The sequence below is a fragment of the Aspergillus nidulans genome, chromosome II, assembly GCF_000011425.1.
Source record: "Aspergillus nidulans FGSC A4 chromosome II".
In the NCBI taxonomy this organism is placed as follows: Eukaryota; Fungi; Ascomycota; class Eurotiomycetes; order Eurotiales; family Aspergillaceae; genus Aspergillus; species Aspergillus nidulans.
In genome coordinates this window covers 1,203,206-1,227,093 of record NC_066258.1, presented here as the reverse complement: position 1 = coordinate 1,227,093, position 23,888 = coordinate 1,203,206, and the positions used below count along the sequence as shown (strand labels likewise).

Below are 23,888 nucleotides of genomic sequence, written 5' to 3'. Positions count from 1 at the left end.
CCCCTCCCCTTTGCCTTTTGCTCCTCTTCTTCTTCTCTCTCTCCTTCTCTCTCTTTCTCTCCCGCCTCTCCCCGCTCCCGTCGCATCAACCTCACCCTGGAGACTCTCACCGTGTCGACTCGACTGCCTTCCAGTCCAGACCCTCATGAAACCCGTCCGTCGCCGTTTACGCCCTCTCTAGAGGAGCCATGTGATAACGCTAGTCGACAACCCTCACTATCTCCTCCCGCCCTTTCTGAGCCATCCAAGCCAAGCAATCCACTATTGACGACTGCCCATGGCAACAACATCATGTTCGATGCCCAATCCAATGGTCTTTCATCCCCCTTGGCTTTTATGAGCAGTACGTGCTTTTTTCACTAATCATTTCCTTTGATTTTGCGCATCTTTTTGGAGTCATCCATCTGCATTTCCGCCCCCTTTTTCGGCGAAAGCTCGCCTTTGGGCATGAACTTCTCCCTGCGACAACTGCGCAATATTCAACTCCTAACGCTTTTCTACTGCTTTATCATCAGACCTGCTCCCCGCCGCTCTTAAAACGAACCGGCCATGTGAACCTGCACCTCCTGGCGCTAACGCGACTGCCAGCATGTCTCATGTGCAGCTATCCCCGCGCTCGAGTTCGAGTCACATCACAGGTGAGTCTGGAGACTCGGACCGCTCGAGTTGGCGGTACATTTCAACACCCATTTCTTCCGAGGATGAAACAGCATCTAGCCGGAAACCCGTTCCCATGTCGGTAGGAGAGCGCCCTAAGGTTTCCTTCGAGGAGTTGGCTGGTCGTTACCGCCGCAACCAGCACAAGCAGGCGCGCAGGAGAAAGTTGGAACAGCGCCTCCATGCTACCAAGGTGTCAATAGGTGTCTCAGCGCGCCTGCTCCGTCTTGGTGCTGCCGTGCAACGAGGATTGGTTGATAGACTCAAGCACGACGACAAGGCCAATTTCATCGCTCTCTACCACACAATGGTTGATCTTCAGGAACCTTGTTCTCTGGTGGCCCAACGCTACCTTTGCCAGCCCGACGATTCGGAGGATTGGCCAAGCTCTCGCGAGCCTGCCTTTGACCGCTCTCCGGATTTCTTCTGTCAACTGAGCCCCCAGTCGCAGGCCGACCTTCTTGATATTTTGCAATCTGTCCGGACGGATCCTCAGTTTGTGTTTGAGAAACTTTGCAGCTTGACTCATATGCAGCTGTCTGCTCTGATATCTTCTTCTGTTTCCTCTTGGGAAGTTGGCGGTGATTCGTTTCCAGCTTCGTCCCGTTCCAGGATTCCAAGTCTGAGTTCGAAAACTGTCCCTGCATCTGGCATTCCATTCAAGGACCGTGTTTTGGCGTTTGAGCGAACGGATCCCCTCTCTACCTTGCTGTTCAATGTCTATGCAGCTTCCCTGGACTCGGACGGCCCGGAGGCACAGCTACGTTTGGATATGTGGTCCTCGGTCTGCGCGAAGCTCATTGCCGATGGTGCTAACAGATCGTACGCTCTGGTCGACCATATCCTGACGCTGTGGGCCACTGGTAGTGACTGGAAAGCGAAGCCCAAGTTTGAGCTTTATCTGATGGACATCCTCCAGACTGGTGCATTCCTCCTGGAGCATATAGAGCCCCCGCCCGGCTATGATATGGACCCAATAGACCCATTAAGGACTGAGGTTGCAGAGGAATATTTCGCTTCCACCGTGGACGCACTGCTCGAACTTTTAGATGATTCGGATGCCGGTTTACCCCGGTCAATTTTACAACTGGGAAAGGCCATTATGCAAAAGTTAGACCGCCAGGACTGTCGTGACCGCTTTTTGGATTTCTTATTTGGACAGTGGTTCTTTCCCAAGTTCCTCTATGGAGCTCTAACCTATCCCGAGGTTAGTGCTATCCCCAATATTCCAATTGGCATTTGTTGACCACCTTATAGGGCCACGACCTTTTACTTGACTTTTATATCAAGAAAGATGCAAGAGACAAGCTGCTGGGTCAAGTCGGTTACCAAGCTTACATGCAGGCCCTTGCGGTCCTCCGCCCGATGTGCGTCTTCGACATGAAGTTCATCACCGTGGTTTCTGCTAATGATAATAATCGCTAACAAATATTTACCAGGCATCAATACCCCATGGCCCGTCCTACGGTCAGGCAACATTTTGAGAACATGCTTAACCATGTTACTCGTGACGGTACTAGCAAGGCCACCAGAATTTCCCCCGGGACACCTGCGGCATTCCCTGACCAGCCAGCTCCCTCTACGGCTTTTTTGATGCTTTCTAATGCAGACGTTCTTACTTTGTTGAATGCTCTCTTTCCCACTGCCCCTTCCCCGGCTTACACCTCCCAGTCGCCCTCCTCAGGACTTTCATTATCGCCTCTTGGATCACAACCGGACAAGCATGGCGTATTTACGTTTGAACCGGGGTTTTATCGCGGATCTGTACCCTTCTCCCCTAGGTCAGCTTTCTCCACGAAGAATTCTCTCCCCACGGATGTGCATTTCTTCTCAACACAGGAGAACAATATCAGCTCAAAGGCTGACAGAATTCGGTTCGAATTGTCTGACCTAGGTGAGCATGATCCGCGCACTCATCTGGAGCCCCCTACAGCCGAGGAATGGACACTCTTCACCGTCTCGCGAAATGATAGGCGCCTAGCCTGGGGCCTGTTTCCAGATAGTCAAACCAACGCTTCGGAGAGCTTTCCTGCCGATGATGGCAGCCCGTCCAACTTAGGGACAGAAGACAATTTTGAAGCGCTGCAGACAGCAATTGTGAAACTCATTCTAGAACATCCCGCGGATGACCGTGTTGAGTCACAGTTGCCCCGGCGCTCCCCACAGGCACATGCTCTGTCACTCAAGGAGCGATTCAATAGCGCCATGGCATACTGCCATCAGAAATCTGATTTTATTGGAGCCCATTACTGGTGGAATGCTGCTCGGTTGCTACGCCGGAGTATCGCTAACTCTTCCACCCAACCCGTTGATGACTCCTGGATCCTGGGACCAATGCACTCCGCTTGCGTCCACTCTCTCCAAACATCTAGCTCTGTCATCGAGCGCTGCGAAGCTGATTTTGTCGCCATCGACTGCCATACTCGACGGCTTCAGAGCACGGTCAAGGATATGATGAAAACTATGGCGAGACTTCGAAACAAGATGTGGTATATGACTGACGTGAGAAACTCTAGACGCTATGAAGAAGCCAAGCATGTTGCTCTCGCGCTAAAGACCATGCCCTACGCTCACAGATATGCTCAGAACGATGCTCGATCTCGTAATGGCGCTAGATCATTCGGTGGAACATTAATACAAAAACCCGAATTACAAATCATGAACGTCATGAAAGCTCCCAGTAGCCAAGCAGGCCCGACCAAGCTTGCAGATGAACAAGTTGAATTAATTCGAAAATGGTTGGCTCATAACAATATCGACAACTTCTGCAAAGGTGAAGAAAGAATTCATCGCTTCTGCTATGAGGTCGGGACAAGTATCAACCGTCTGGTCGGAGAAACCATGGCAGAGACACCAGTGCTATGGGCCAGTGAACTGTTCCACAAAGAACGAACCAAGTATGAAGGATCCAGTAACCGAGGTTTTTTTAGCCTTACATCCAGCCTGCGGTCATTTAGCGGGGCCGGTGATGATTCTGTCCACCCTGCGTCCTCATTTGCAAGCACTGTCCTTCGCCCGCAAGAAACGTCAAGACAGGAGCCCCCTCGGCTAAACCTCAAGCCTTCTTTCCAGAGCCTTGATTCCGATCGATGGAGGTCACAAGCGGCTGGCACAGACACGTCGTCCATCCTTGGTGACAGAGCGCCATCCACAACTACCGGGGACTCATGCAGCACCTTCTGGTCAACCCCGCCTCCGCATGCTCATTACCCCCCAAGCGCGTCGAGTCTCTATTCTCGCCCTCCGTCTATGCTTAGCGATACTGCTGTACAGCCACCTCGACGTTCTGATCGGAAATCAAATGGCAAGACTGTGTTCCTAAATGACATAAGGAAAACCTTGACAAGCTTACTTCTAAGCGACCTTGGTTCACCAGTATGGAGTTGTGGAACCGAAACAGACGCTTGGTTTAGCAATGTACTCGATCAGAAGAGAATCCAAACTCAGATGAGGAAAAGAACTCGCATTCAACGTTTCTATGCTGAGTGTGATGAGCGACCGGCCCGTCCGTCGACTCCTCGAGTTCCGTCCTCCCGAAGAAGCAGATCTCTTGACCCTTTTATTCGGGAGACTAGAGATCATTCTTCTACAGAGACTGCAGATGTCAAATCTACTAGTATGGAGGGAAATGCTCCGTTTTCATATAGGACTGTCTTTCGTCGCCTTCTCGACGTCTTCTCCCGTCACGGGAATCCGTTTGTCAAGCTTGACGCGCTTCGAGACCTTCGAAGCTTGGTTATTGCGTCGATCACCACCGCCAACGATGATCAGGTTTCGTCTCCCTCTGCAACTGGTTCGCCTTATAGAAGACGCATGTCAGTAATCCACAGGAAGCGCAATGCGCGAAGCAGTTTCTCCGAGCCTCGTTCTTGCCGCCCACCTGAAAAGGACCCCTTGCTCACGCCTACTTCTCCTCCTGCCGAGTCTATTATCTTTGATTCGCGGCCATCTGACTATTCATTACCTACCGAGAAGCAGATCGTTGAAGCACTCCGAGAAATCATCCTCGACATGAAGCCGAAGACTCTGTTCCGCGATCTTCAATTTATCTCGGCGTTTGTCCCTATCGACACTTTAAACAAAACGGACAGCGGTACTGCCTTCCTGCAATTTGGACTCGCCGCACTAAGCTTGAAGGATGAGGTTTGCCATAGTATGGTGGAAATTGCGGATGAGATTGTTTCCCAAGAACTAACCCGTCGTCACCCTGCACACATATTGGATGTGCATTCTCGCGTAGGTGATCCAATGAAGGATGCTGCCAACATGTGGATCATCACAGCAAAGGAAGGCCACCCAGTCGCTCAACGAGAGCTAGCAATTCTTTACCTGACCCACCCCGAACTCGTCCCCCGAGTCACTTTCCCCCTCACTCTTTTAAGAGATACCTTCAAGGCGGAGATGATGTACCGCCGAGACAAGGACTCCAAATCGGACCCCCACACCATGTGCCTAGCACTGCACTGGATGCAGCTCTCGGCCAACGGGGGAGACGAGCTCGCGCGGAACCGGCTTCGTGAACGCGAGGAGTTCGAGTCTATTGCTTAATATTTTCTACTTCGTTTATTGATTCCACCTGCTCTTCCTTGTCTTTTGATACCATCTCGGAGTGAAGCCTTATATTTGGTGATTCCGTGTTACTTTGCCACTAATCTCGGAGCAGTGATTTTCTTCTCACTATCTTTTGTTCTTGACCTGTAGCTGTACTGGGATTTCGCTGTCAGAGCATGAGTTGTTTGTTACATTACAGCATACAAGGCTTGGCTTTGGGTGGCAATTTGGCTTCTATACCAGGAGTACCTTTCTTTATTTTGCGAGTATTATACCTCATTGGATTTCCAGAGAGAAGAAAAAGATGTTTGATTAAAGATATTGTAGCATATGTACTCCCGAGTCATAGCACATGCTTACCTAAGGTAGCACGACGTCATCCATCACGCCCCACGTGCCAAATCAGACGAGCCAAACATGTGCTCCTCGACTTCGGCTCTGGCATCTCTCGATCCTAGTAGCATTACTTTAGGTCATCACGTATTTTCCTGCTGAGATAATACCGAAGTCCTTCTGATTACTTGGTCATCTGCCTGAGCTGTGGCTACAGTACCTGTTTTGCAAGTCAGGAGGGTGAATGCGACCTGATTCAGCTCTGCGGTTAGACCCTTCAGCTGACTTGGGATCTGGTATATAGGTACAAACAGGCCATCGCGCGCTTCCCCGATCCTGCTTCCCCTGCTTATAGATCTCCTGTTCCATTCGTCAGCTTATCCTTTTTTTCCGCTGGTTGTACATTGAACGGACAAGGGTCGACAGAAACAATCCTTTCCGTGGCTCGAATATACACACCCCACTTCACCTTGATAGAATGGCGCAGAACGCCGAAGCGACTCCAAAGAGACCTAAGGGTAAATATCTCTTATACCTATATGGCTGTTGATATTTCATTCCATAATACTTAACTAACACGCTTTTAGGTATTCTCAAGAATTCTAGTTCTCAACAGCTACTCCACGTTGCACCTAATGACCCTCACCATACGCCCTCTCCACCGCCGGCAGATTTCAAGGAACTTACACTGCAAAATACCCTTGTAAACGCCGGTCGCCGCCCTTCCGCCTCCTCGCGCCGCACTTCTCTCGCCAGCGCCCACGGCCACCATGACGACGTCTCGCCCCGCCTTAAGTGGGACGAAGCCAATCTGTATCTAACGGAGCAGGAGAAGACGGCAAAGATGAAGATCGATGAGCCCAAAACTCCGTATGCTCCGCGCTATGATCCCACCGAGGATGAGGAGGAGATGAAGCTTGCAGAAGCGCAGGAGAGCCTGATTAATGCGCAGGGCGTTGTTGTGGATGAGCTAGACAAGAATAAGAAAGGCTCTTCGTCAGCCTCACACAAGAAGGTTTCCGAAGATGACATTCCTGAACTGGAGTTGGGAGAGCCCGAGGAGGAGATTTCGCAGGGGACGCATCTTGGAGCCGGCGATAGAATTACGCGTGCGCGCAGCTTGAGTAGTGAGTCTGGTCGCAGTGACAGGCATGTCGTTGTTGGTGCGGATGTCAGTGAGGCCAACGGGGATATGCGCTTGTCGCCTGAAGAAGCGCAGGAGAAGCATCGGCAGTTTGAGGAGCAGCGGAAAAAGCACTATGAGATGCGAAATATCAAAGAGCTTCTAGCGTATGTCTCCGCCCCCTTTTCTCCTCAAAGTGTGTACTCATACTGACCATGACAGGCACCACGAGAACTTGGACGAGATGGACGAAGAAGACGACGAAGGAGCATCCAGCTCTGCTGCTCCGCCTCCCATGCCGCAGATTCCACAGCAATATGTGAACGGAGGCAAGTGAGCCTTCGATAATAGTGCAGTCAAACCCCGAGATTGACTTTCCTCTTGTATATTCCCGAGCGCTTTGAGTTATGTTGACAAGCAGACGAGTGATGAATAAGTCTGGTTTTTTTTTTTTCCTAAGGTACTGTGTTATCTATGAGCTTGATTTTCTCCTGCTTCCTGAATAATTTTGATAGATCTTGCTCTTCCTGTTGAGCAAAGTTGACATTTGCATTTCGAATATACGAGGTCGACAATGTTATCCACAATTATTTTGCGATGAATCACAGGAGCTGCGTATGCATTTACCTATATATAGCCCGTGGGTCTAGCTATATAATGACAGCTTGGCACTCAGGAGAGGAGAGCCTGTAGCCTGTCGCAACAAATTTCACAAATCATGAGGGATCGTACGACCGGATCCATGAGACTAGTCTTGAAAGAGAAGTGGTCTAGATGTGATAAATAGATTTGTATGACTCAATTAGTTGAGTTGATACCTAGTTTCGCTCCTGAAGCGGGAGTTGTGTTTTGTTTGTGCTCCCCCCCGGCTTGCTCCTGCATCTTCCTCTCTTTCTCTAAGCATCTCCTCTTCCACATCTTACCGTTTCGAATCCATCCTTGTTATCGATTTTATATCTACTACTTCTCATTCAGTTTGATTTGCGACCATGGCCGAGCAGGCAAAGCTACCAGACCAGGCCCAGCCAGTTCCTGAGACCCAGGTCCCGGACAACGGCAAGCCTGAGCAGCAGCCCACCGCAACCGAGTCCGCGCCTGCACCGGAACCTGCCACTACAGAGCCCACCACTGCTGCAACTGCTCCTTCAGCTGTAGATGGTACCGGAGAAACTGCTCCTGCTGCACCTGAGCCCGCAGCTGCGCCAGTAGCAGCCGCAGCCGCAGCTCCAGCTCCAGAGCCTACCAAGTCCGAACCGCAGCCCGCAGTTGGTGAACAGAGCGAACCCGCGAAGAAAGATGAGCCCGCAAAGCCTGAATACTTCACCAAAACTCCTGCACTCGAGCAGTTCTTCGATCGTCTCCCTACCATTCTTTCCAATACCGGCCATCAGGAGATGTGGGGTGTACCCCTGAAGCATGAAGTTACCGATATCCCCACAATCAACGTCCTTATCAAATTCCTCCGAGCAAACGCCGGTGACCTTAAAGCTGCAGAGGATCAGCTAAGCAAGGCTTTGACCTGGCGCAAAGAGAACGATCCCATTGCTTTGGCTGATGCGTCAAAGAACAGCTATGATGCATCCAAGTTCAAAGGGTTGGGATACCTGACTACCTATCAGCGCGAGGGGAAGGGTGATTTGGTTGTCACTTGGAATATCTATGGTGCTGTCAAGAAGTTTGACGAAACCTTCGGCGATATCACTGAGTATGTAGCTGTCATTCCTTCCCTCGAGACATTTAGCTAATGGAAAGGTCAGGTTTATCAAGTGGCGCGCAGCTCTTATGGAACTAGCTGTCCAGGAGCTTAAGCTGGACCAGGCTACGTCAGTCATTGACTACGATGGCGAGGACCCCTATCAAATGATCCAAGTCCACGACTACTTAAATGTCAGCTTTCTCCGCATGAACCCGAACGTCAAGGCGGCAACCAAGAAGACCATTGACGTCTTCAGTACCGCTTACCCGGAGCTTCTGCGCGAAAAGTTCTTCGTCAACGTCCCAGCCATTATGGGCTGGATGTTTGCTGTAATGAAAGTATTTGTCAACCAGAACACCGCCCGCAAGTTCCATCCCATTTCCAACGGCGCAAACCTCGCGAAGGAGTTCCCTGCTGGAGTGGCAGAGAAATTCCCCAAGGCTTATGGAGGTTCTGCTCCGGATCTGGAGAGCTCTGCGCGGACTGTTGCTCTTAAAGAGGTGAAAGAGGAAAAGAAGGAAGAACCGAAGGAGGGATCTAAGGAGGAGCAGAAGGGGGAGCAGAAGGGGGAGTGACCACACCGACTGTGTCGCGAGTCAGAGCTGGGTGGGGAGCTTGTTTGTGTTTGCGTCTCTTGCTACCATGATACCTCTTAGAATTGTTATTACGGGCGAGCGCATGGAGTATTTTCCAGACTGGCTTTTCTGTTGGACTCCTCGCCGCCTTTTTAGTTGTATAATTAATCTCTATTCAGAACCACTCCTGAATCTACAGCTGTATGTGCTTGTTCGAAATGTAGATTTCGCTATTGTACATTCGTACCAAAACATTGATATTGTATGCTTTTGATGAGGCGAAACTGCATAGTTCTGGATGGTGGCCGGGACATCATAAGCCCGGGCCTCACTCCGCCTTCTGATCAGAATCCCGACAATTCAAGCTTCTACATAGAACAAAGCTCCTCCAAGTAACAATTACCTTTTCGTTGCCATAATTCAGAGACCAGAATGCCTCTTACCCTCCGCGATTCGATGTCCTCCCCAATCTGATTGATTGATTTATTCGCCAACAGCGACCTTCATTCCTCATCCCCGTCACGTTACTCAACCTTTAACATCTATACCAAAACCAACCCCCAACTGCTACAAAATGTCCGTTTGGAACCCAGACAATATCCGTGACGTTGCCGAATCCGTCGGTATCGTCAACCTCAACAACGATGTCACCGAAAACCTCGCGCGGGACGTTGAGTACCGCATCGCACAGGTGCTGGAGGAAGCACTAAAGTTCATGCGTCACAGCCGCCGCACGCTGCTCACGACACAAGATATTGCGCTGGCATTGCGCGTGCTAGATGTCGAGCCGCTGTATGGGTATGAGACAACAAGACCGTTGAAGTTCGGCGAGGCGAGTCTGGGACCCGGCCAGCCACTTTTCTACGTCGAGGATGAGGAGGTGGATTTTGAGAAGTTGATTAATGCGCCGTTGCCGAGAGTGCCGAGGGAGATTAGTTTTACTGGTACCTACTCCTCTTCTTGCCTGGTGTGCTGCTTGGTATGGGTTGCGGATGGCTAACCTACGGTCCTGCTATTTAGCACACTGGCTCGCAGTCGAAGGCGTACAACCGTCTATACCGCAAAACCCGACGGCCGCAGATTCGCGTAATCTTGAACTAATGTCCAAGGGCCCGAACGCCAACGCTACGCTGGCGGCTATGAGCGGGAATGGAAACGTCGCGGTTAAGCCGCTGGTCAAGCATGTCCTGTCTAAGGAGCTACAGCTCTACTTTGAGAAAGTCTGCAATGCATTCCTGGACGAGTCGAGCGAGAAGTATCGGACATCGGGGTATGCGAGCTTGCGCGAAGATCCAGGTTTGCACCAGCTTGTCCCCTATTTCGTCCAATTTATATCGGAAAAGGTCACGCATGGCTTGAAGGATATTTTTGTTTTGACGCAGGTCATGCATATGGCTGAGGCATTGGTACAAAATAAGTCTCTTTATGTGGATCCTTATGTATGACTTCTCCTCAGACTTATATTTCTCAGTTATACTGACGAACAGCAGATCGCCTCACTGGTCCCTCCCATCCTCACCTGCTTAATTGGCCGTCAGCTTGGTGGCACCGCCGACCTTTCCGAACAATTCGCCCTCCGCGATCTCGCTGCTGCCCTCCTTGGCCTCATTGCAACCAAATACTCTCATTCCTCACACACTCTCAAACCCCGTCTCGCCCGCTCCTGCCTGAAAACCCTCCTCGACCCCTCCAAGCCCTTCGGCGCTCACTACGGCGCCATCATCGGCCTCCACGCCGTCGGTGGATCTGAAGCCGTCCGCGTCCTCATAATACCTAATCTACCTATTTATGGGAATCTACTGAAGGATGGTCTTGCTGATGATAGTGCACGACGCCCTGAGGCGGAAAAGGTCCTGGGCTTGCTGCTGGGTATTCTGACAGCTCTGAAAGAGGAAAAGCCTGTGCTGACGAATGGGCATGGGCCTGGGATGGTTAGTGAGGATATTAAGAGGAGGCTAGAGGGCAAATTGGGCGCGTTCGTGGCGGAGAAGGTCGCGGAGTTGGGGGACGCGAGAGTTGCGCATGCTATTTTGGGATAGTAGACTTTCTATCTAGGTCTACAGAGCGAAACAACCTTTTTATTGGGGCGATTTTGCGGAGGGCGGGTCAGTTAGGCTGTGATTATAATGACCATCACCTACTATACCAACAATACTAATGATTTCACGAGTCTTAGCGACCTCCGAAATCCAACTGGAGGCCTGTGAACTGGTTGATACTTCTAAGGCTCTCCAGAACGCTCCTACGGATCTTGCTTGGAAGTAAAAGCTTTACGGCTTTGTTGCAATAGCCGGGAAGGCTTTGTAGGATTACTCACTAGCCAGCTCTGCTCAGTGAGGAATTATCTCTTTCATTTCATTATAGTATATGACATGCTATGCAATCGGGCCAACAGCGGGATTACTTTACGGCTGTGCTTAGTCATTGTTTGCCACGTTCGCTGGATGTTATATACTTCTTGCTCAACAAGATATGTTATAGAAGTATACCGTGCTTATCTGCCCTGTACGCATTGCAACGGCAGCCCTACCACATAATGCGAATGGAGGGCAGGCCATACCTGTCTGTACGCCAGCCTGTTCCCATATGTCCTTGTAAAAGTATTCAAGTGCATTTTGGATTGGTCCTCAGACCCGCGCATGACTCCCGCCGTCCTATTGTATCTTGGGTTCGCCAAGCTGATCAGCATAGCAAGTATGATATTGTACACATAACTATGGGGGAGTCTTGGCTTTTACGCAGCGCCTTAATGGCGCAGTGTGGTTGTGAGATATTCAATCTGATCTTCTTAGGATTCAATTAATCCAAGGATAAGTTTGCCAGAGCCCACGATTATGATGGGCCTGCTGCGACTAGGCAGGTTAAGAAGCCGGTGTTCCTATGTTATTTGTGGCGGGAGGGGAAAGTTGCGTAGGCTGCCTTTTATCATCTCACTAAGAGTCTTACGGAGTAAAAAATACATCTGACACTGACTGCGTCCTTTGGCCAGGCCATGACCTGGCCGATTATCATAACCTGACAAAAGCGCCTAAGTGAAGGGGGAATACCCCGTCGGACAGTCGGGCATCGATGTGAAGCCTGACGACGGGGAGTTTGTATGTATGTAATATTTAAGCGATAAAGCGGCGTCAAGACTCTTCACCGGTGAAGGAGCGGAGAGAGCCGGGTGGAGTGACATTGACAGCTGGGGGCTCGAGAGGTTGATCTGTATAGTAGGCTGGTCGGAGGGGGCTGATGTTGATCCGGGGAGACGTCATTGTCCCTGGCAGCCGACCGCCTTCTCATCTATTTATACTTCGGTATGGTATCTGTCAAATAAATTACGCTCACACGAGACCCAAATCGCCATATAAACTCCAGACCAGACCGACACTTCATCCCCTAAGTCTAGCTGGATCTCCTTCCCTGTAGCTATACTGTTCTCTGTATCCCGACTTACTCCGTCGTATTCTCTTCTCTTTAATTGCTTACTGGCGCTCTGCGTCTGCTAGCCCTCTGTCAGTCCATTCACGTTTCAACCCCTCAGCGCCCAACTGGAGCTGGTGTACTGTTACAGCCAGCCCAGCCCCACAAAAAATAGGAAAAAGACTTCAAAACCCAGCGCTGGCGACAACTTCTTGCTTTGACCTGCGCACCCCACGTTTGCCTGCTTTTCTTTTTCCCTCAATGCTCTCCAGCGTCTCTCGTCTTTCGATCTGACTTGAGATTCTGACCACTGCTCTTATTTCTCTTGTCTGGAGCAATCTAGCAGATGTTCACAACTGTGGCGTCTCGCTCCATCGTGCTCTTTTAAGCCCGAATCGGTTCTGCCTTCCATGAACTCAGAGGACCTACTGCGATTCCTGTCCAAGCCTGCGAAGTAAGTCGACACAATTTGCCTGGTTTCTGCTCTAGTGCTCAATTGCTTGAGCTGGTCCTCATGGCTCCAGCTCTTCAGTTCGCGCCTTCTCTGCTTCGCTTTCTCTTGAGAGCACGCGACTGACTTCCGTCTACAGGCCCAGATAACACCCCTAAACAACAAAAATTTTCCACCCTTCTGTGTATTGTGAACTGTTGAGCAGATATCCTCGTCTGCTAGACCCGATACTCAACGGTATCGGTATCTTCAGCACGAGGCCCTACGCATAGCCCACCATTCCATTTTCTCGAGGTTTCTTCCTCCTCTCGCTCTCTTTTCGACCTCCCTAGCAGCCCCTCGGGTTTTCTCAACATATATTCTCTTGGCTGAGTGCCACTATCGCTCTCGATTTCTACAGGGCCTTCTCTTCTCAGGCGGACACTCCCCCCCTTGTTCGTCTGAGTCGCAGATAGTGCTTCTAGGCTTCCTTGTCTACGGTTGAGCGCTACACCTATCATCACATATAACATTCGTCAACTGTTCCAAAACCGAACAAAGCTTCTGCTTGTACAATAAGAGATGGTCAACCTCATCCCCCAGCACTATACGCACTCGCCGTCCTCCTTCGCTGCGACGCCATCCTTGACAATCAATCATGAGGCGACCCAGGATCTAGACTCCACCAATGCCTTTGAAGGTATGTTCGTCTATTCTGAGCAGCCGGATTCTGACTAACTATGTAGGCCCTGAGAAACTCCTGGAAGTCTGGTTTGCTGCGTCGCCCAAGGACCTGGGCACCTCGAACCCCCTCGGTCTGAAGGCGGTTTCAGAGGATGTTTGGAAGGAAATGCTGGATATCGTCAATTGCCAGGTGCTGTCTATTGTCTCGTCAGATGATGTAGATGCCTATCTCCTGTCGGAGTCTAGCATGTTCGTCTGGCCACACAAATTGATCCTCAAGACATGTGGCACTACCACCCTGTTGTCCGGACTTCCCCGCATCCTGGAAATCGCTGCCATGCATGGTGGCTTCCCCAAGTCCACTGCTCCTCCGTCCCGTGGAATTACCGTTGCAGCGGCTCCATACCGCGTGTTTTACAGCCGTAAGAACTTCCTATTCCCTGACCGTCAGCGCGGGCCTCACCGCAGCTGGAGAGATGAAGTTCGGTCTATGGACAAGCTCTTTTTGAACGGGAGCGCATACATGATTGGCAAAATGAACGGCGAGCACTGGTACCTCTATCTCACCGAGCCCTACACTTCACTCACGCCTCCTGCTACTCCAACTGCAGACTCGGACGATGAGGTTACTCAGACCAAATTCATCCAGCTTCCCGACCGGTCTGATCTCGGTATGGGTCCGCAGGACGAAGCGTCAGATGAGACCCTCGAGGTGCTGATGACGGACTTGGATGAGGAGAGCGCGAAGCAGTTCTACCTAGACCACGCCACCAGCGTTGCTGAGAAACGCTACAGCAACTTTGAAAAGGATGATCACGTCGATGTGTTCAGCAACGGCTCCGACCTAGAGGTTGACGATGTCTCCTCTTCTCAAGGCAGCGGAATCCTGCCTGCGGAACTCACAACTGAAGGCCACGCTCTTGGCACCGTCGTTTCCGAGTCCTGCGGCCTTTCGGACGTGTACCCAAAGGGCAAGTTCCCTGACTCGCGCATTGATGCCTACCTGTTCACCCCTTGCGGATTTTCCGCGAACGGCGTGATTCCTTCTCCTGATGGTGGCAAAGGCACCCATTATTTCACCGTCCACGTGACGCCTGAGCCTCACTGCTCGTACGCTTCGTTCGAAACGAACGTGCCGCATTCGAGGAATGGTCAGACTTCTGCTGGTATCATCCAGCAGGTTGTCAACATTTTCAAGCCCGGTCGGTTCACTGTCACGGTCTTCGAGGCAAAGCCTGGAGTGGACGGTGAGTGGGACGCAGACAAAGAAGCTCGGTACATTGAGCGACAAGCTGCTCGTCGTGTTTCTAAGGGTGAGAATGTGGAGGGATATAAGCGGGTTGACCGCATCGTGCATGATCTCCACGGATACGACCTGGTGTTCCGTTACTACGAACGCCTGGATTGGAAGGGGGGGGCCCCTCGGCTCGGTGAAGAGGTCATTGCCTAATTATGATCGCTAATCTAATGCTAAATTGCCACTGTTAGTTGATTTGTTAGTGTCTGCTTCTCAATTTCATGTCTTTTGTTGCTAGCGGATGTTAGTTAGTTTTGCTCCTTATGAGAGTGTGTCAAAGTCGATTTCGGGTCTAACTTGTCTACTCTTTCCTATTACTGTAGCTCTAATATAAAGGCGTTAATCACGAGAACCTATCCCTGTTCAATGCTATGATTATGGCTTATTCGCCCTTCAGCTCATCATGGGCGTTGACTGGCACATACAAGAATCCTGATGTACCAAACAACAACCACTGGGCCGTAGTAGGGAGAATCCATACGCAACCTAATAACTGCTCGCCATACCTCCGCATATCGGTCATATCTGTCCAGCAGTCAGTTACTCAAAATAGCAGATTTCCTTATTCCTCTCCAGTCACCACCTTTTCCTTTGTCTGCGTCAATCACGGGAACCAAAATTATTCAATCGCAACTTGCTAGACCTGCTTATAATATCAGGTTGATAGAGAACAAAGACAGAGAAACCAGAAAGTATTGTATTAGAGTTTCGAATATATAGAGTTCGTATATACATAAAGCAGTGTTCTAGTACGGCAGGCGTGGTCGGGCCGGAACATCTTGCTTCCATCTGATATGCGATCACCTAGTTGCACCTCAAGGTTCCCTTCGAGACAACGCACGACCGCACCTCTCGATTCAAGTATCTTACCTTCGAATACTAGCACATCCGACGTCTTTATTTCACTTTTCGTTAGGGTGCTATCATACCTCACCACTTTCCTCACTTCGCCCCCCACAAACTCTCCCGTCGCAGCTCATTTCGCTCATAACTACACCATTACTGAAGCCAAACATCATACGAATCAGCGCGTACCGAGTCCAGAAACGAGATAAAAGAGAGCGCGAGCGCCACAAGATGTCCTCACCGCCACCAAACCCACCAAATCCGAACCCCCTAAAGCGCACCTCTATCTCCAGCGCTTCAACCGGCCATCAGTCCAAACGCCCTCGCATGCACCCCCTCCGTCAGACCTCCTTCCCCGTCGACCCGGATCTCCGAGCCTTCAGCGCAACCGCCACCAGCGATGCAGGCAGTGTGACGGGGAGCTTCACGGGAAGCGTAGGTGGCGCGAGTGCAGATGGGGTATTTAAACGCAAACGAGGCCGGAAGAGTAAAGCTGAAAAGGAGCGCGAGAGGGAGAGGGAACGCGAACAAGAGCGGGAACGCCAGAGGGATAGCGAGGATATGGTTAGTGTTGCTAGGGGCGGGGCAGCGAGTACAGCTGGAGGCGCAGGGGGGAACAATGGGGGCGAAGATGGCGACGAGGAGGATGATTTTGATGACGAGGGGGACTTGTTAGGGAGAGAGGATGGGGGGGAACGCGAGGATGTGGAAGGGGAGAGAAAGAATCTTGCGTAAGTGTCTCCGAGCTCCTTTTCTTCTCTCGGATTTATCTGCATTATGAACGAGAAACGCTGATGGGATTGTTGGTTCGTGATAGATTGCTGGTGGATGCATTTAATCCGTTACAATCTGAGCGATATGATTTGTTTAAACGGGCAAAATTAAGAAAGGAGACGCTGCGGCGGATTGTCAATCACGCGCTCTCACAGTCTGTCCCGGCCAGCGTGGTGACTACTATCAATGGATTTACAAAGGTGTTTGCTGGAGAGATAATTGAAAAGGCACGAACAGTGCAGAAGGAATGGGCCGAGGCACATGATCAAGCAGCATTGGCAAGGCTCGTGAAGGAAGAAGCGGCGGCAGACGGAACAAGTGATGCTGCCGCCAATAATGAAGCTCATCCGGCAGTGAAACAAGAGCCGGTAGACACGAACACGGACACGAACACTGTTGGTGCGTTTCGGGTTTCGGCACCTGGCGGAAGCGCCAGAGTAAAGCTCCCGCCCAACCCCCACCGCGGGCAGCTGCTCCCTTCCCATCTCAGAGAAGCGCTCCGACGGTATAAACGAGATGGCGAGGGCGGGGGCGTCGGGTTCTCAGGGCTGAGTCTGGGGAATTTGGGGGTACGAGGGTCGGTTACTTGGAGTGCAGGCAGTGTTGGAGGACGGCGGCTGTTCCGATGATATATCTCTCAAACAATCAGATTATACGCGACTTTGCATATATTACAGTAGCAATAGATTGTTTCAGCTTTTAATTGGCGAAAACTCGGCTTATCGGCTGTGGACTCGTGATGTCGCTATTTTGTGGGAATCAAGCGCCATAGACAGCCGTGGTCGCGCCAAAGCATGCCGCCAAGCCACTAGCCAAGCCGCTAGACTCAGTACAGGGACCCTTAGTCATTTACTAGGGAGAGTCGCGGACGAACTTGTCGCTAGTACAGGGTCTTGATTCGAGCACGAAGACGCCATCTACCCGCAAAATTGGGGCAGACCCTTGGTTGCTGGTAGCGCGCTCTGGGATTCGGCAGAATTTGGCCCCAATCTAGGATCCGTGGCTCCAGCACTGTCCCTGAGCCGTCGCCCTATGGCTCTGTAGCCACCGTTTTGGCTGCCGTGACTGGCCTGTGTCGCCCTCAGTCACTACCCCTGAATATGGCTCTAATCCACGCTGTATCAGAGATTGCCTTGCTGAAGTCGTTCCCGATGTTTGAGAGGCCACTGTGGGTTGAAAGCTGAGACTGCAGTGTGCCTGTGCCATAATTATGCATCCGATAAGAGATGTGGATTTGTGACCTCGCTGCGTTATGCGGCATGGATCGCCACCGTGAGAGCAAGAATGGTTCTGCCTATCTCTGATTACTATTCTGGGGGACCCGTTGAACTGTCAGTCTCAGGACTCAGCGCAGCTTTTCAAGATCATCTCCTTTGCAAATTCTGTTTCGCTTCTTTACTTGGAGCTGTGTGGATATCGCTCTCTCGGCATTGCTCCTAGTTCAATACTGCTTCGCGTTGATCATTTTTACCTGGTCGTTCACTTTCCCTTTTTTTCAAGTCTCAATCACTCGGTCTCCAGACCGAGCCCCGTATTTCAGCCCTCTAGGGCCTAGCTTTCTCTGGGATTCTGTGTCCTTTCTAGAGATCTCCTCCTTTTGCCTGTTCCTTCTCCAACCAGCCAACTGTCCTTGACTGCCACGTTCCATTCCATGCAGAGTTGAAGCAAACAACCTCATCCCTTCACACTCCTTTGGTCCGTTTTTGGGTTTCGTTTAGCATTATATGAGCTTGCTTTCGATCTACTAGTCTTGGTGCAGGATGTCCCAAGCTGCCTATTTGTACACTCGGATTCGAGAGGCACTCCCTTGGAGTGGCGGTGATCCAAACGTCAAGGGAGATCCTCGGAAAAGCGTCAAATGGATTGATGTACGAGCCCTTAATCCTACCTGTTTGGCTTCGTCTAATGGAACTGACTCCATTGCAGGGCCTCCGAGGTATCGCGTCCTTCCTTGTCGTCCTCACCCACCTTGCTCGAGCCTGGGATTACGATCTGTTCGCCCCTCGGGATTCTGAAGATGCGTCTCCCAGACTGCTGCAATTACCCGTCTTCCGCATCCCGTGGCAAGGCCGTATCGGTGTCACCATCTTCGCTTTCCTGACTGGCTACGTATGCGCTTTGAAGCCTTTGAAGCTATCGCGAAATGGAAACATTCTGGGCGCTTTCACTGCTGTTGGCAAAAGTGCCTTCCGCCGTCCCCCGCGTCTTATTATGCCCGCTACAATTGCAATGATTATATCCTGGATTATGGCGCAATGCCGTGCGTTCGTGGTTGCAAACCGATCAGATTGCTGGTGGTGTCGTTATGCTGCTCCGGATCTTGAGGACTCTTTCGGAAAGGAGGTCATTCGCCTTGGCAAGAACTTCCTTTCTACCTGGACGACGGGATACATGGCGTACGATGACCATCAGTGGGCGTTGTTGCCTCTACTGATGACATCTATGTTGGTGTATCTCTTGACATGTGCGACTATGTTCATGCGCTTCCGCTGGCGGATGTTCGTGTATCTCATTATGGCCCTCTACTTCCACCAGGACAACGCCAAAAACACAGGTACCTACTACTCCAGACTTGCAAGCCGGAATTAGGCTAACGAGATCAGAAACTTTCCAATTGCAGGGCGTCTACGGCATGTTCCTCAGCGATTTGTCTTACGAAGTTTCGTTCCAAGAGTTCCTTGAGAAGTGGAAGTGGCCCCGACGGGTTGTGGCGTTCTTCCTCTTTGCCTCTGGTCTATTCATTGCCGGCTACCCTGGTGAACACCCCGAGTGGAGTGACTGGTCTAATGCTATGTACAAACTTGCCCACTACATCTTCCCCCCCGACGTCAACATCGGCAAGCGCTACACTGCCATCGGCGTCGACCTTATTATCTTGGCCATCTACATCTCCCCCAGCGTGAAAGAATTCTTGTCCAACCGCCTTCTCCTCTGGCTGGGCGGTCAGTCCTTCGCTGTTTACCTCGTTCACGGAACTCTTCTCCGGACTGTCCTTTGCTGGATGCTCTACGGCATTACCGGCCAGCCTTTCGACCCTAACGTGAAGCAGGAGGGTAAGGATGAGCCCGTCTGGATCCCAATTCGTCCACCATGGGTTGTTGCTATCAGCATCCCACTGTGGATTTGCTTAGTGTACTTCTGCGCGACAATGTGGACAAAATATGTCGATCCGTTCTGTGCCCGCATGACCCAAAAGATGGAGAACCACATGTTCATCCAGGACGAGAAACCTGCACAGGCCGAAACACTACCCTTGACCTCCATGCCGATGCAGACGATGCCAATTCAAAACGCCTAAAGCGACAGCAAGTTTGCCAGAAAATTTCAGTTATCTCTACTAAACGATGCATCTCCACGATACTGATACATTTAGCTTTCTACCTTCAATTTCCAACGTCTTAGAGATTTGACCATACATTTTCCTTCCCTTTTCTACCAACCTTCTCTGTTGCGTTCTCTCCGGATTTCTGCTTTCTTCTGAGATATGGCGGGTCCATGCACAACTAAACATTCATCAATGGTTGGAATTGATTTGAGTCGTTTGTTGTACTAGTCTACTTGCGCTTAGCACTTGACACTGGCCTTCAAACTGGTCTTCTTTACACATACTTATTTTACTTACCTTTTATTAATGTACAAAAGGAACAATGAACATAGCTATGATTATAGATGGCTTCTTTGCCTCATTTGATATAGCTTTGGTGTTGCGTAGTTTGTCTTCGGCTGCAGACGTAGTATATACCTACTAAGTGCTTGCTAAATGGGACATGCGATGTGAGTCATGTTTGCCCTCAATTTACCTGCATTGCTATAAACGCCTTATATATTGCTAAAGGCGTGCTTCTTTCAGTCTTCAGACAATATTTTCGACCCAAGTTGATACTCTTTAAGTGAATTCGTACCTGAGGTTTCTCTGTGCATCCAGTAATTAATCATCTAGCTTATAGTAACCATTCCGATTCACCAACTAGCAGGCCTCTAAATCGCATTCACTTTGGTTCCTTCTATAACCGCGCCTTCAGTTCTCCCCCTTCATCATGCATAGGCGTAGTTCGACCCCTTTCTCTTACTGTTGCTTTCCCATCCATCCTTTGAATAACTCATCATACCTCCTCCTGGTTTCACTAGCGCATCCTGACCCGTTGCCGTCCGATAGAAATATCAACCAGCAAACCGATTCAAGTCTGTTCCCTCTGCATAATCCGGCAGTTTGGTAACATGCAAAGAAAAGTGCCTGCTAACTTGAGAGACCTCAGATACGCAATGATTCAAAGCCTCATGAGCATAACACCAGGGCTCCCAACGCCCCGGCATCCTATCATCATCCCAGGCCGGTCCATAGCGATGCCCGCTTTCCGTGACCTGACGCAGGAAAAGGTTTGTTTGTCGCGCGCTCAAGAAGCTACGTTGATATAGAAATATCAAGTACCAGAGTTGCCTTGGCAAACATGAAACACCTCTGTCATTGCCGTTCCAGCATCTAGCAGAACAACCCACTCAAGACACACGATGCTCATTTGCTAAAGGTCGACTCGGCTATAAGTTTCATCTCTTCGATGCACTGGGGCTAGTCTTTTTTGATTTTTTTTTTCTCTTTGTTTTTCCCATATCATAGCCCTAACCTGTACATAGTTTCCAGCCCCGTCAGAACAGACCCCAAGCCATTAATATCAAAAGGAATTCCTATCGAATACTGGAATTAGTCCCGACTCGGACTCTCCCCCTCCCATTCCAGTTGTGGCCAAGGTACCCATCCGCATGAGGACCCCTTGGATCCGCCAGCAGCCTCAAGACGGCCTCAATATCGTCATCGACGTCCCCATCGACGATATCTATCAAGACTTCCCGCTGTCGCCGCCGACGCATGCCAATATCGACAGAGATAAGAACCCGGCGCATGCACTCGGTTGTAAGCAGTAACATAATAAGGGAGGCGAACAGGGCGAGAGACATAGGGCCAAGGCCGCTCGTAGGCCCGATAACAGCTCTGCGCAGGGCGGGTGGTTAACTGGGATAGTTTAGGCCGTTTGGCACGGTTGGTCTCGTAGTCTAATGAGTTGGACGGACACTTTAAGTTCGCCTTAGGATGAATCTTGGTGTTAGGTCGAATCCGGCGATGGTAGGCTGGTAAGAATAATGCGTGGTTGACTCGAATTAGCTGAGCCTCAGCTGTATCTGGTAGCTAGGATGTTTCTATGATAAAATGATGGGTTAAGTATTACTGCTGAGAATGTAGGAGCTCCGTGACGGAAGGTACTGTACCAGTTCGTGGGAGTGTAGTTATATTCTTGTCTCGTTGGGTTCAGCAAGATCGGATAATCTGGCTAGATGTTGCTTATTGGTATGAAGAGAAATGGCGGGGCTTTCAAATCATGGCTTCTTTCGTGAATGAATATTGTATAGGCATCGGTAGAAGTGTTAGCATAAACACCTTAAGAAAACACAGAGTCCACAAGTACAAAAGAATCCCTTAGAACTCGGTGGTGCATGTTGGTATATTAGGATAGCGCATATTATACTGGATTACTCTCTGGTTCCATTGTCATGACTTCTTACGGGTGAAAGAAGAAGAGATGACATACGCTATACTTAACATGAACCTCCTAATTCGATAAATGCATATAGAGTAGACTAGAGGCACCCCTGCATGGGGTGGAGAATTCTGGGATGGTAGCCGATTAGTTGTGACTATGGACAATGACTCGTTTGAAAGCACCGCAGAGGATAAGGCGCATCGAAGTTACCTCGTCATCAGAACATTGCACAAACCGAGGATCAAAAGCCATCTGAGGTAGAGATATCTCTATTTAGACAAAACACCGAATAGACTGCTATAATACAATGGACACATTATGAGACATAAATCACTGCTTGACCTCCGACTTATTCAAAGCTGCCTTGGCCCTTTGCCTCTCCCGTTCCATGGCCTGCCGATACGCCTCTCTGCGGGCATGGTTACGCTCTTCCCGCTTCCAATCCTCCTCTTCCTTGCGGCGTCTCTCATAGTCCTCGGCCAGCTTACGGTCCTTCTCGCTGAGCCTGGGCGGTTCAGCGAGTGAACCATCGGCGTTCTTTTTTGGGCCCTGGCCGCTCAGCTCCTGCATTTTCTGGGTGGTCTCCTTGGTGAGCTTCTCCTTGGATTCCTTGATGTTGTTGATGGCACGGTCAATGAAGCTGATCTTAGGTTGCTCAGCGGCAATCTTCTTCGCCTCGTTGAGCTTGGCGTTTTCACGCTCTAATGCTTCAGTGATCAAGCGGAGCGCCCTGTTGGGTTCGGCTGGGTTCGAACCTGATGGTTGCACAGGGTTCAGCTTCTCGATGACGGTCATGCCAGTGGCCTTACGAAAGGTTGCGTTTGCGAACGCGTAGGCCTGGAGCAGACCGAGGAAACCGGTGGTGAGGAAGTACGCTTGCAACGCAGCAGGGAAGAAAGCTACGAAGAAGAAAGAGAACGCAGGAATGCCGTACATCATACCCTTCCGGATTGTCGCCATGTCGCCAGACATGCTGCTTCCCGTTTCACCTCCTTTCTATACAGGGGCGAATTAGCAATGGACTCAGACGTATGTGGGGGGCCACGTACCCTAATACTTAGATGAAGGACAGTACAGCAGAGAATGGGGAGGATATAGGTCGGATCAGCGACTGTGAAATCATTGATCCACGCGAACTGTTCCGCAGCCAAGCCGGGCACAGGCAAACCGGCCATACCCTCGATAACACGGAAGCAACCGAAACCGATAGGGAGCTGGAATACTAACGGCATGAACGTATTGCGCGGTACGATACCAAGATTGGCGTTGGTCTTAGCCATCTCCGCTCTCCACTTTTGTGCCTCAACCTGGTTTCCAGAACGAGCAGCATTCAACATTTTCTCTTTAATTGGCGCAAGAATAGGTTGCGCGTTGGCCAGCCTTGCACTGGTATCTCCTGCGCGCCAAAAAAGAGGTGCCATCGCGAGGCGGAAGAAGATACCTGTTGCGATGATACTACCTACCCAGGGCAGGCCAGAGTAAATGTGGATGTGTTCAATCATGAATTCCACAATTGCCGACGGACCCCAACCGTAATCCAGTCCTAGATCTTTTAGATACCCAATTCTCTCGGGGATTTGCGTGAGATCGATATTTGAGACATCCAGCTCGGATGATGGCTGCGTCTCGGGCGTCACTTCGGTAGGAGCTGTTGTGGATGTCGAGTTGAATCGAGCCGTAGGCAGAGCGATGAATGGCACCGGAGCCCTCCATGATGTGTTTCCGCCGAGGACTTTGCTATTTCGCGGGGAGAATCTTGAAATCTGCGGTCGAAACGAGGATATCTGCTCAAGTCAGCGCGAGTTCGCGCATAAGGAACCGAAACGAACCGATCGAGTAGATCGTGCAAAGGCAGCAGCTTGCTGCCGGGCAATGCGCCCCTTCAAACCAGGCCCTGCCAACATTGTGAAGGGTAGACGACCGGACGGAGGAAACGGGCAGATTGAATCGCGGATGAACACTTTTTTGCCAAGACCGGATCAC

At 50.6% G+C, this 23,888-nt stretch overlaps 8 protein-coding genes across 8 annotated transcripts, besides 1 other annotated feature; 7 read left to right on the top strand and 1 right to left on the bottom strand.

The window, feature by feature from the left end:
- Positions 1-23,888: part of a sequence feature (contig 1.144 511..72448(1)) that runs on past both edges of the window.
- Positions 292-5,205, top strand: ANIA_08235 (uncharacterized protein; the record flags this gene model as incomplete). The annotated part of the gene is made up of 4 exons (XM_676412.1): positions 292-343; positions 516-1,864; positions 1,915-2,024; positions 2,097-5,205. The coding sequence occupies 4 exons, from the start codon at positions 292-294 to the stop codon at positions 5,203-5,205; spliced, it is 4,620 nt and encodes a 1,539-aa protein (XP_681504.1).
- ANIA_08234 (PP1-complex regulatory subunit GLC8) lies at positions 5,637-7,413 on the top strand. Its single transcript, XM_676411.2, has 4 exons — positions 5,637-5,781; positions 5,846-6,059; positions 6,129-6,831; positions 6,887-7,413. Exons 2-4 carry the CDS (start codon positions 6,020-6,022, stop codon positions 6,999-7,001), a joined length of 858 nt encoding a protein of 285 aa, XP_681503.1. The 5' UTR covers positions 5,637-5,781; positions 5,846-6,019; the 3' UTR covers positions 7,002-7,413.
- On the top strand, positions 7,537-9,114 carry sfh5. The gene is made up of 2 exons (XM_676410.2): positions 7,537-8,369; positions 8,422-9,114. Exons 1-2 carry the CDS (start codon positions 7,654-7,656, stop codon positions 8,933-8,935), a joined length of 1,230 nt encoding a protein of 409 aa, XP_681502.1. The 5' UTR covers positions 7,537-7,653; the 3' UTR covers positions 8,936-9,114.
- On the top strand, positions 9,510-10,974 carry ANIA_08232 (TATA-binding protein-associated factor TAF6; the record flags this gene model as incomplete). Its single annotated transcript, XM_676409.1, has 3 exons — positions 9,510-9,879; positions 9,956-10,374; positions 10,426-10,974. 3 exons carry the CDS (start codon positions 9,510-9,512, stop codon positions 10,972-10,974), a joined length of 1,338 nt encoding a protein of 445 aa, XP_681501.1.
- Positions 13,981-15,055, top strand: ANIA_08231 (adenosylmethionine decarboxylase SPE2). Its single transcript, XM_676408.2, has one exon. It carries the CDS (start codon positions 13,990-13,992, stop codon positions 14,902-14,904), a length of 915 nt encoding a protein of 304 aa, XP_681500.1. The 5' UTR covers positions 13,981-13,989; the 3' UTR covers positions 14,905-15,055.
- Positions 15,829-17,000, top strand: ANIA_11056 (transcription initiation factor TFIID subunit 11 family protein; the record flags this gene model as incomplete). The annotated part of the gene is made up of 2 exons (XM_050611240.1): positions 15,829-16,328; positions 16,415-17,000. 2 exons carry the CDS (start codon positions 15,829-15,831, stop codon positions 16,998-17,000), a joined length of 1,086 nt encoding a protein of 361 aa, XP_050467287.1.
- Positions 17,733-20,040, top strand: ANIA_11061 (acyltransferase family protein). The gene is made up of 3 exons (XM_676407.2): positions 17,733-18,239; positions 18,298-18,925; positions 18,975-20,040. Exons 1-3 carry the CDS (start codon positions 18,132-18,134, stop codon positions 19,667-19,669), a joined length of 1,431 nt encoding a protein of 476 aa, XP_681499.2. The 5' UTR covers positions 17,733-18,131; the 3' UTR covers positions 19,670-20,040.
- Positions 22,236-23,818, bottom strand: ANIA_08229 (membrane insertase OXA1; the record flags this gene model as incomplete). Its single annotated transcript, XM_050611239.1, has 3 exons — positions 23,735-23,818; positions 22,955-23,689; positions 22,236-22,901 (listed from the first exon to the last, which is right to left on the bottom strand). Exons 1-3 carry the CDS (start codon positions 23,807-23,809, stop codon positions 22,236-22,238), a joined length of 1,476 nt encoding a protein of 491 aa, XP_050467286.1. The 5' UTR covers positions 23,810-23,818.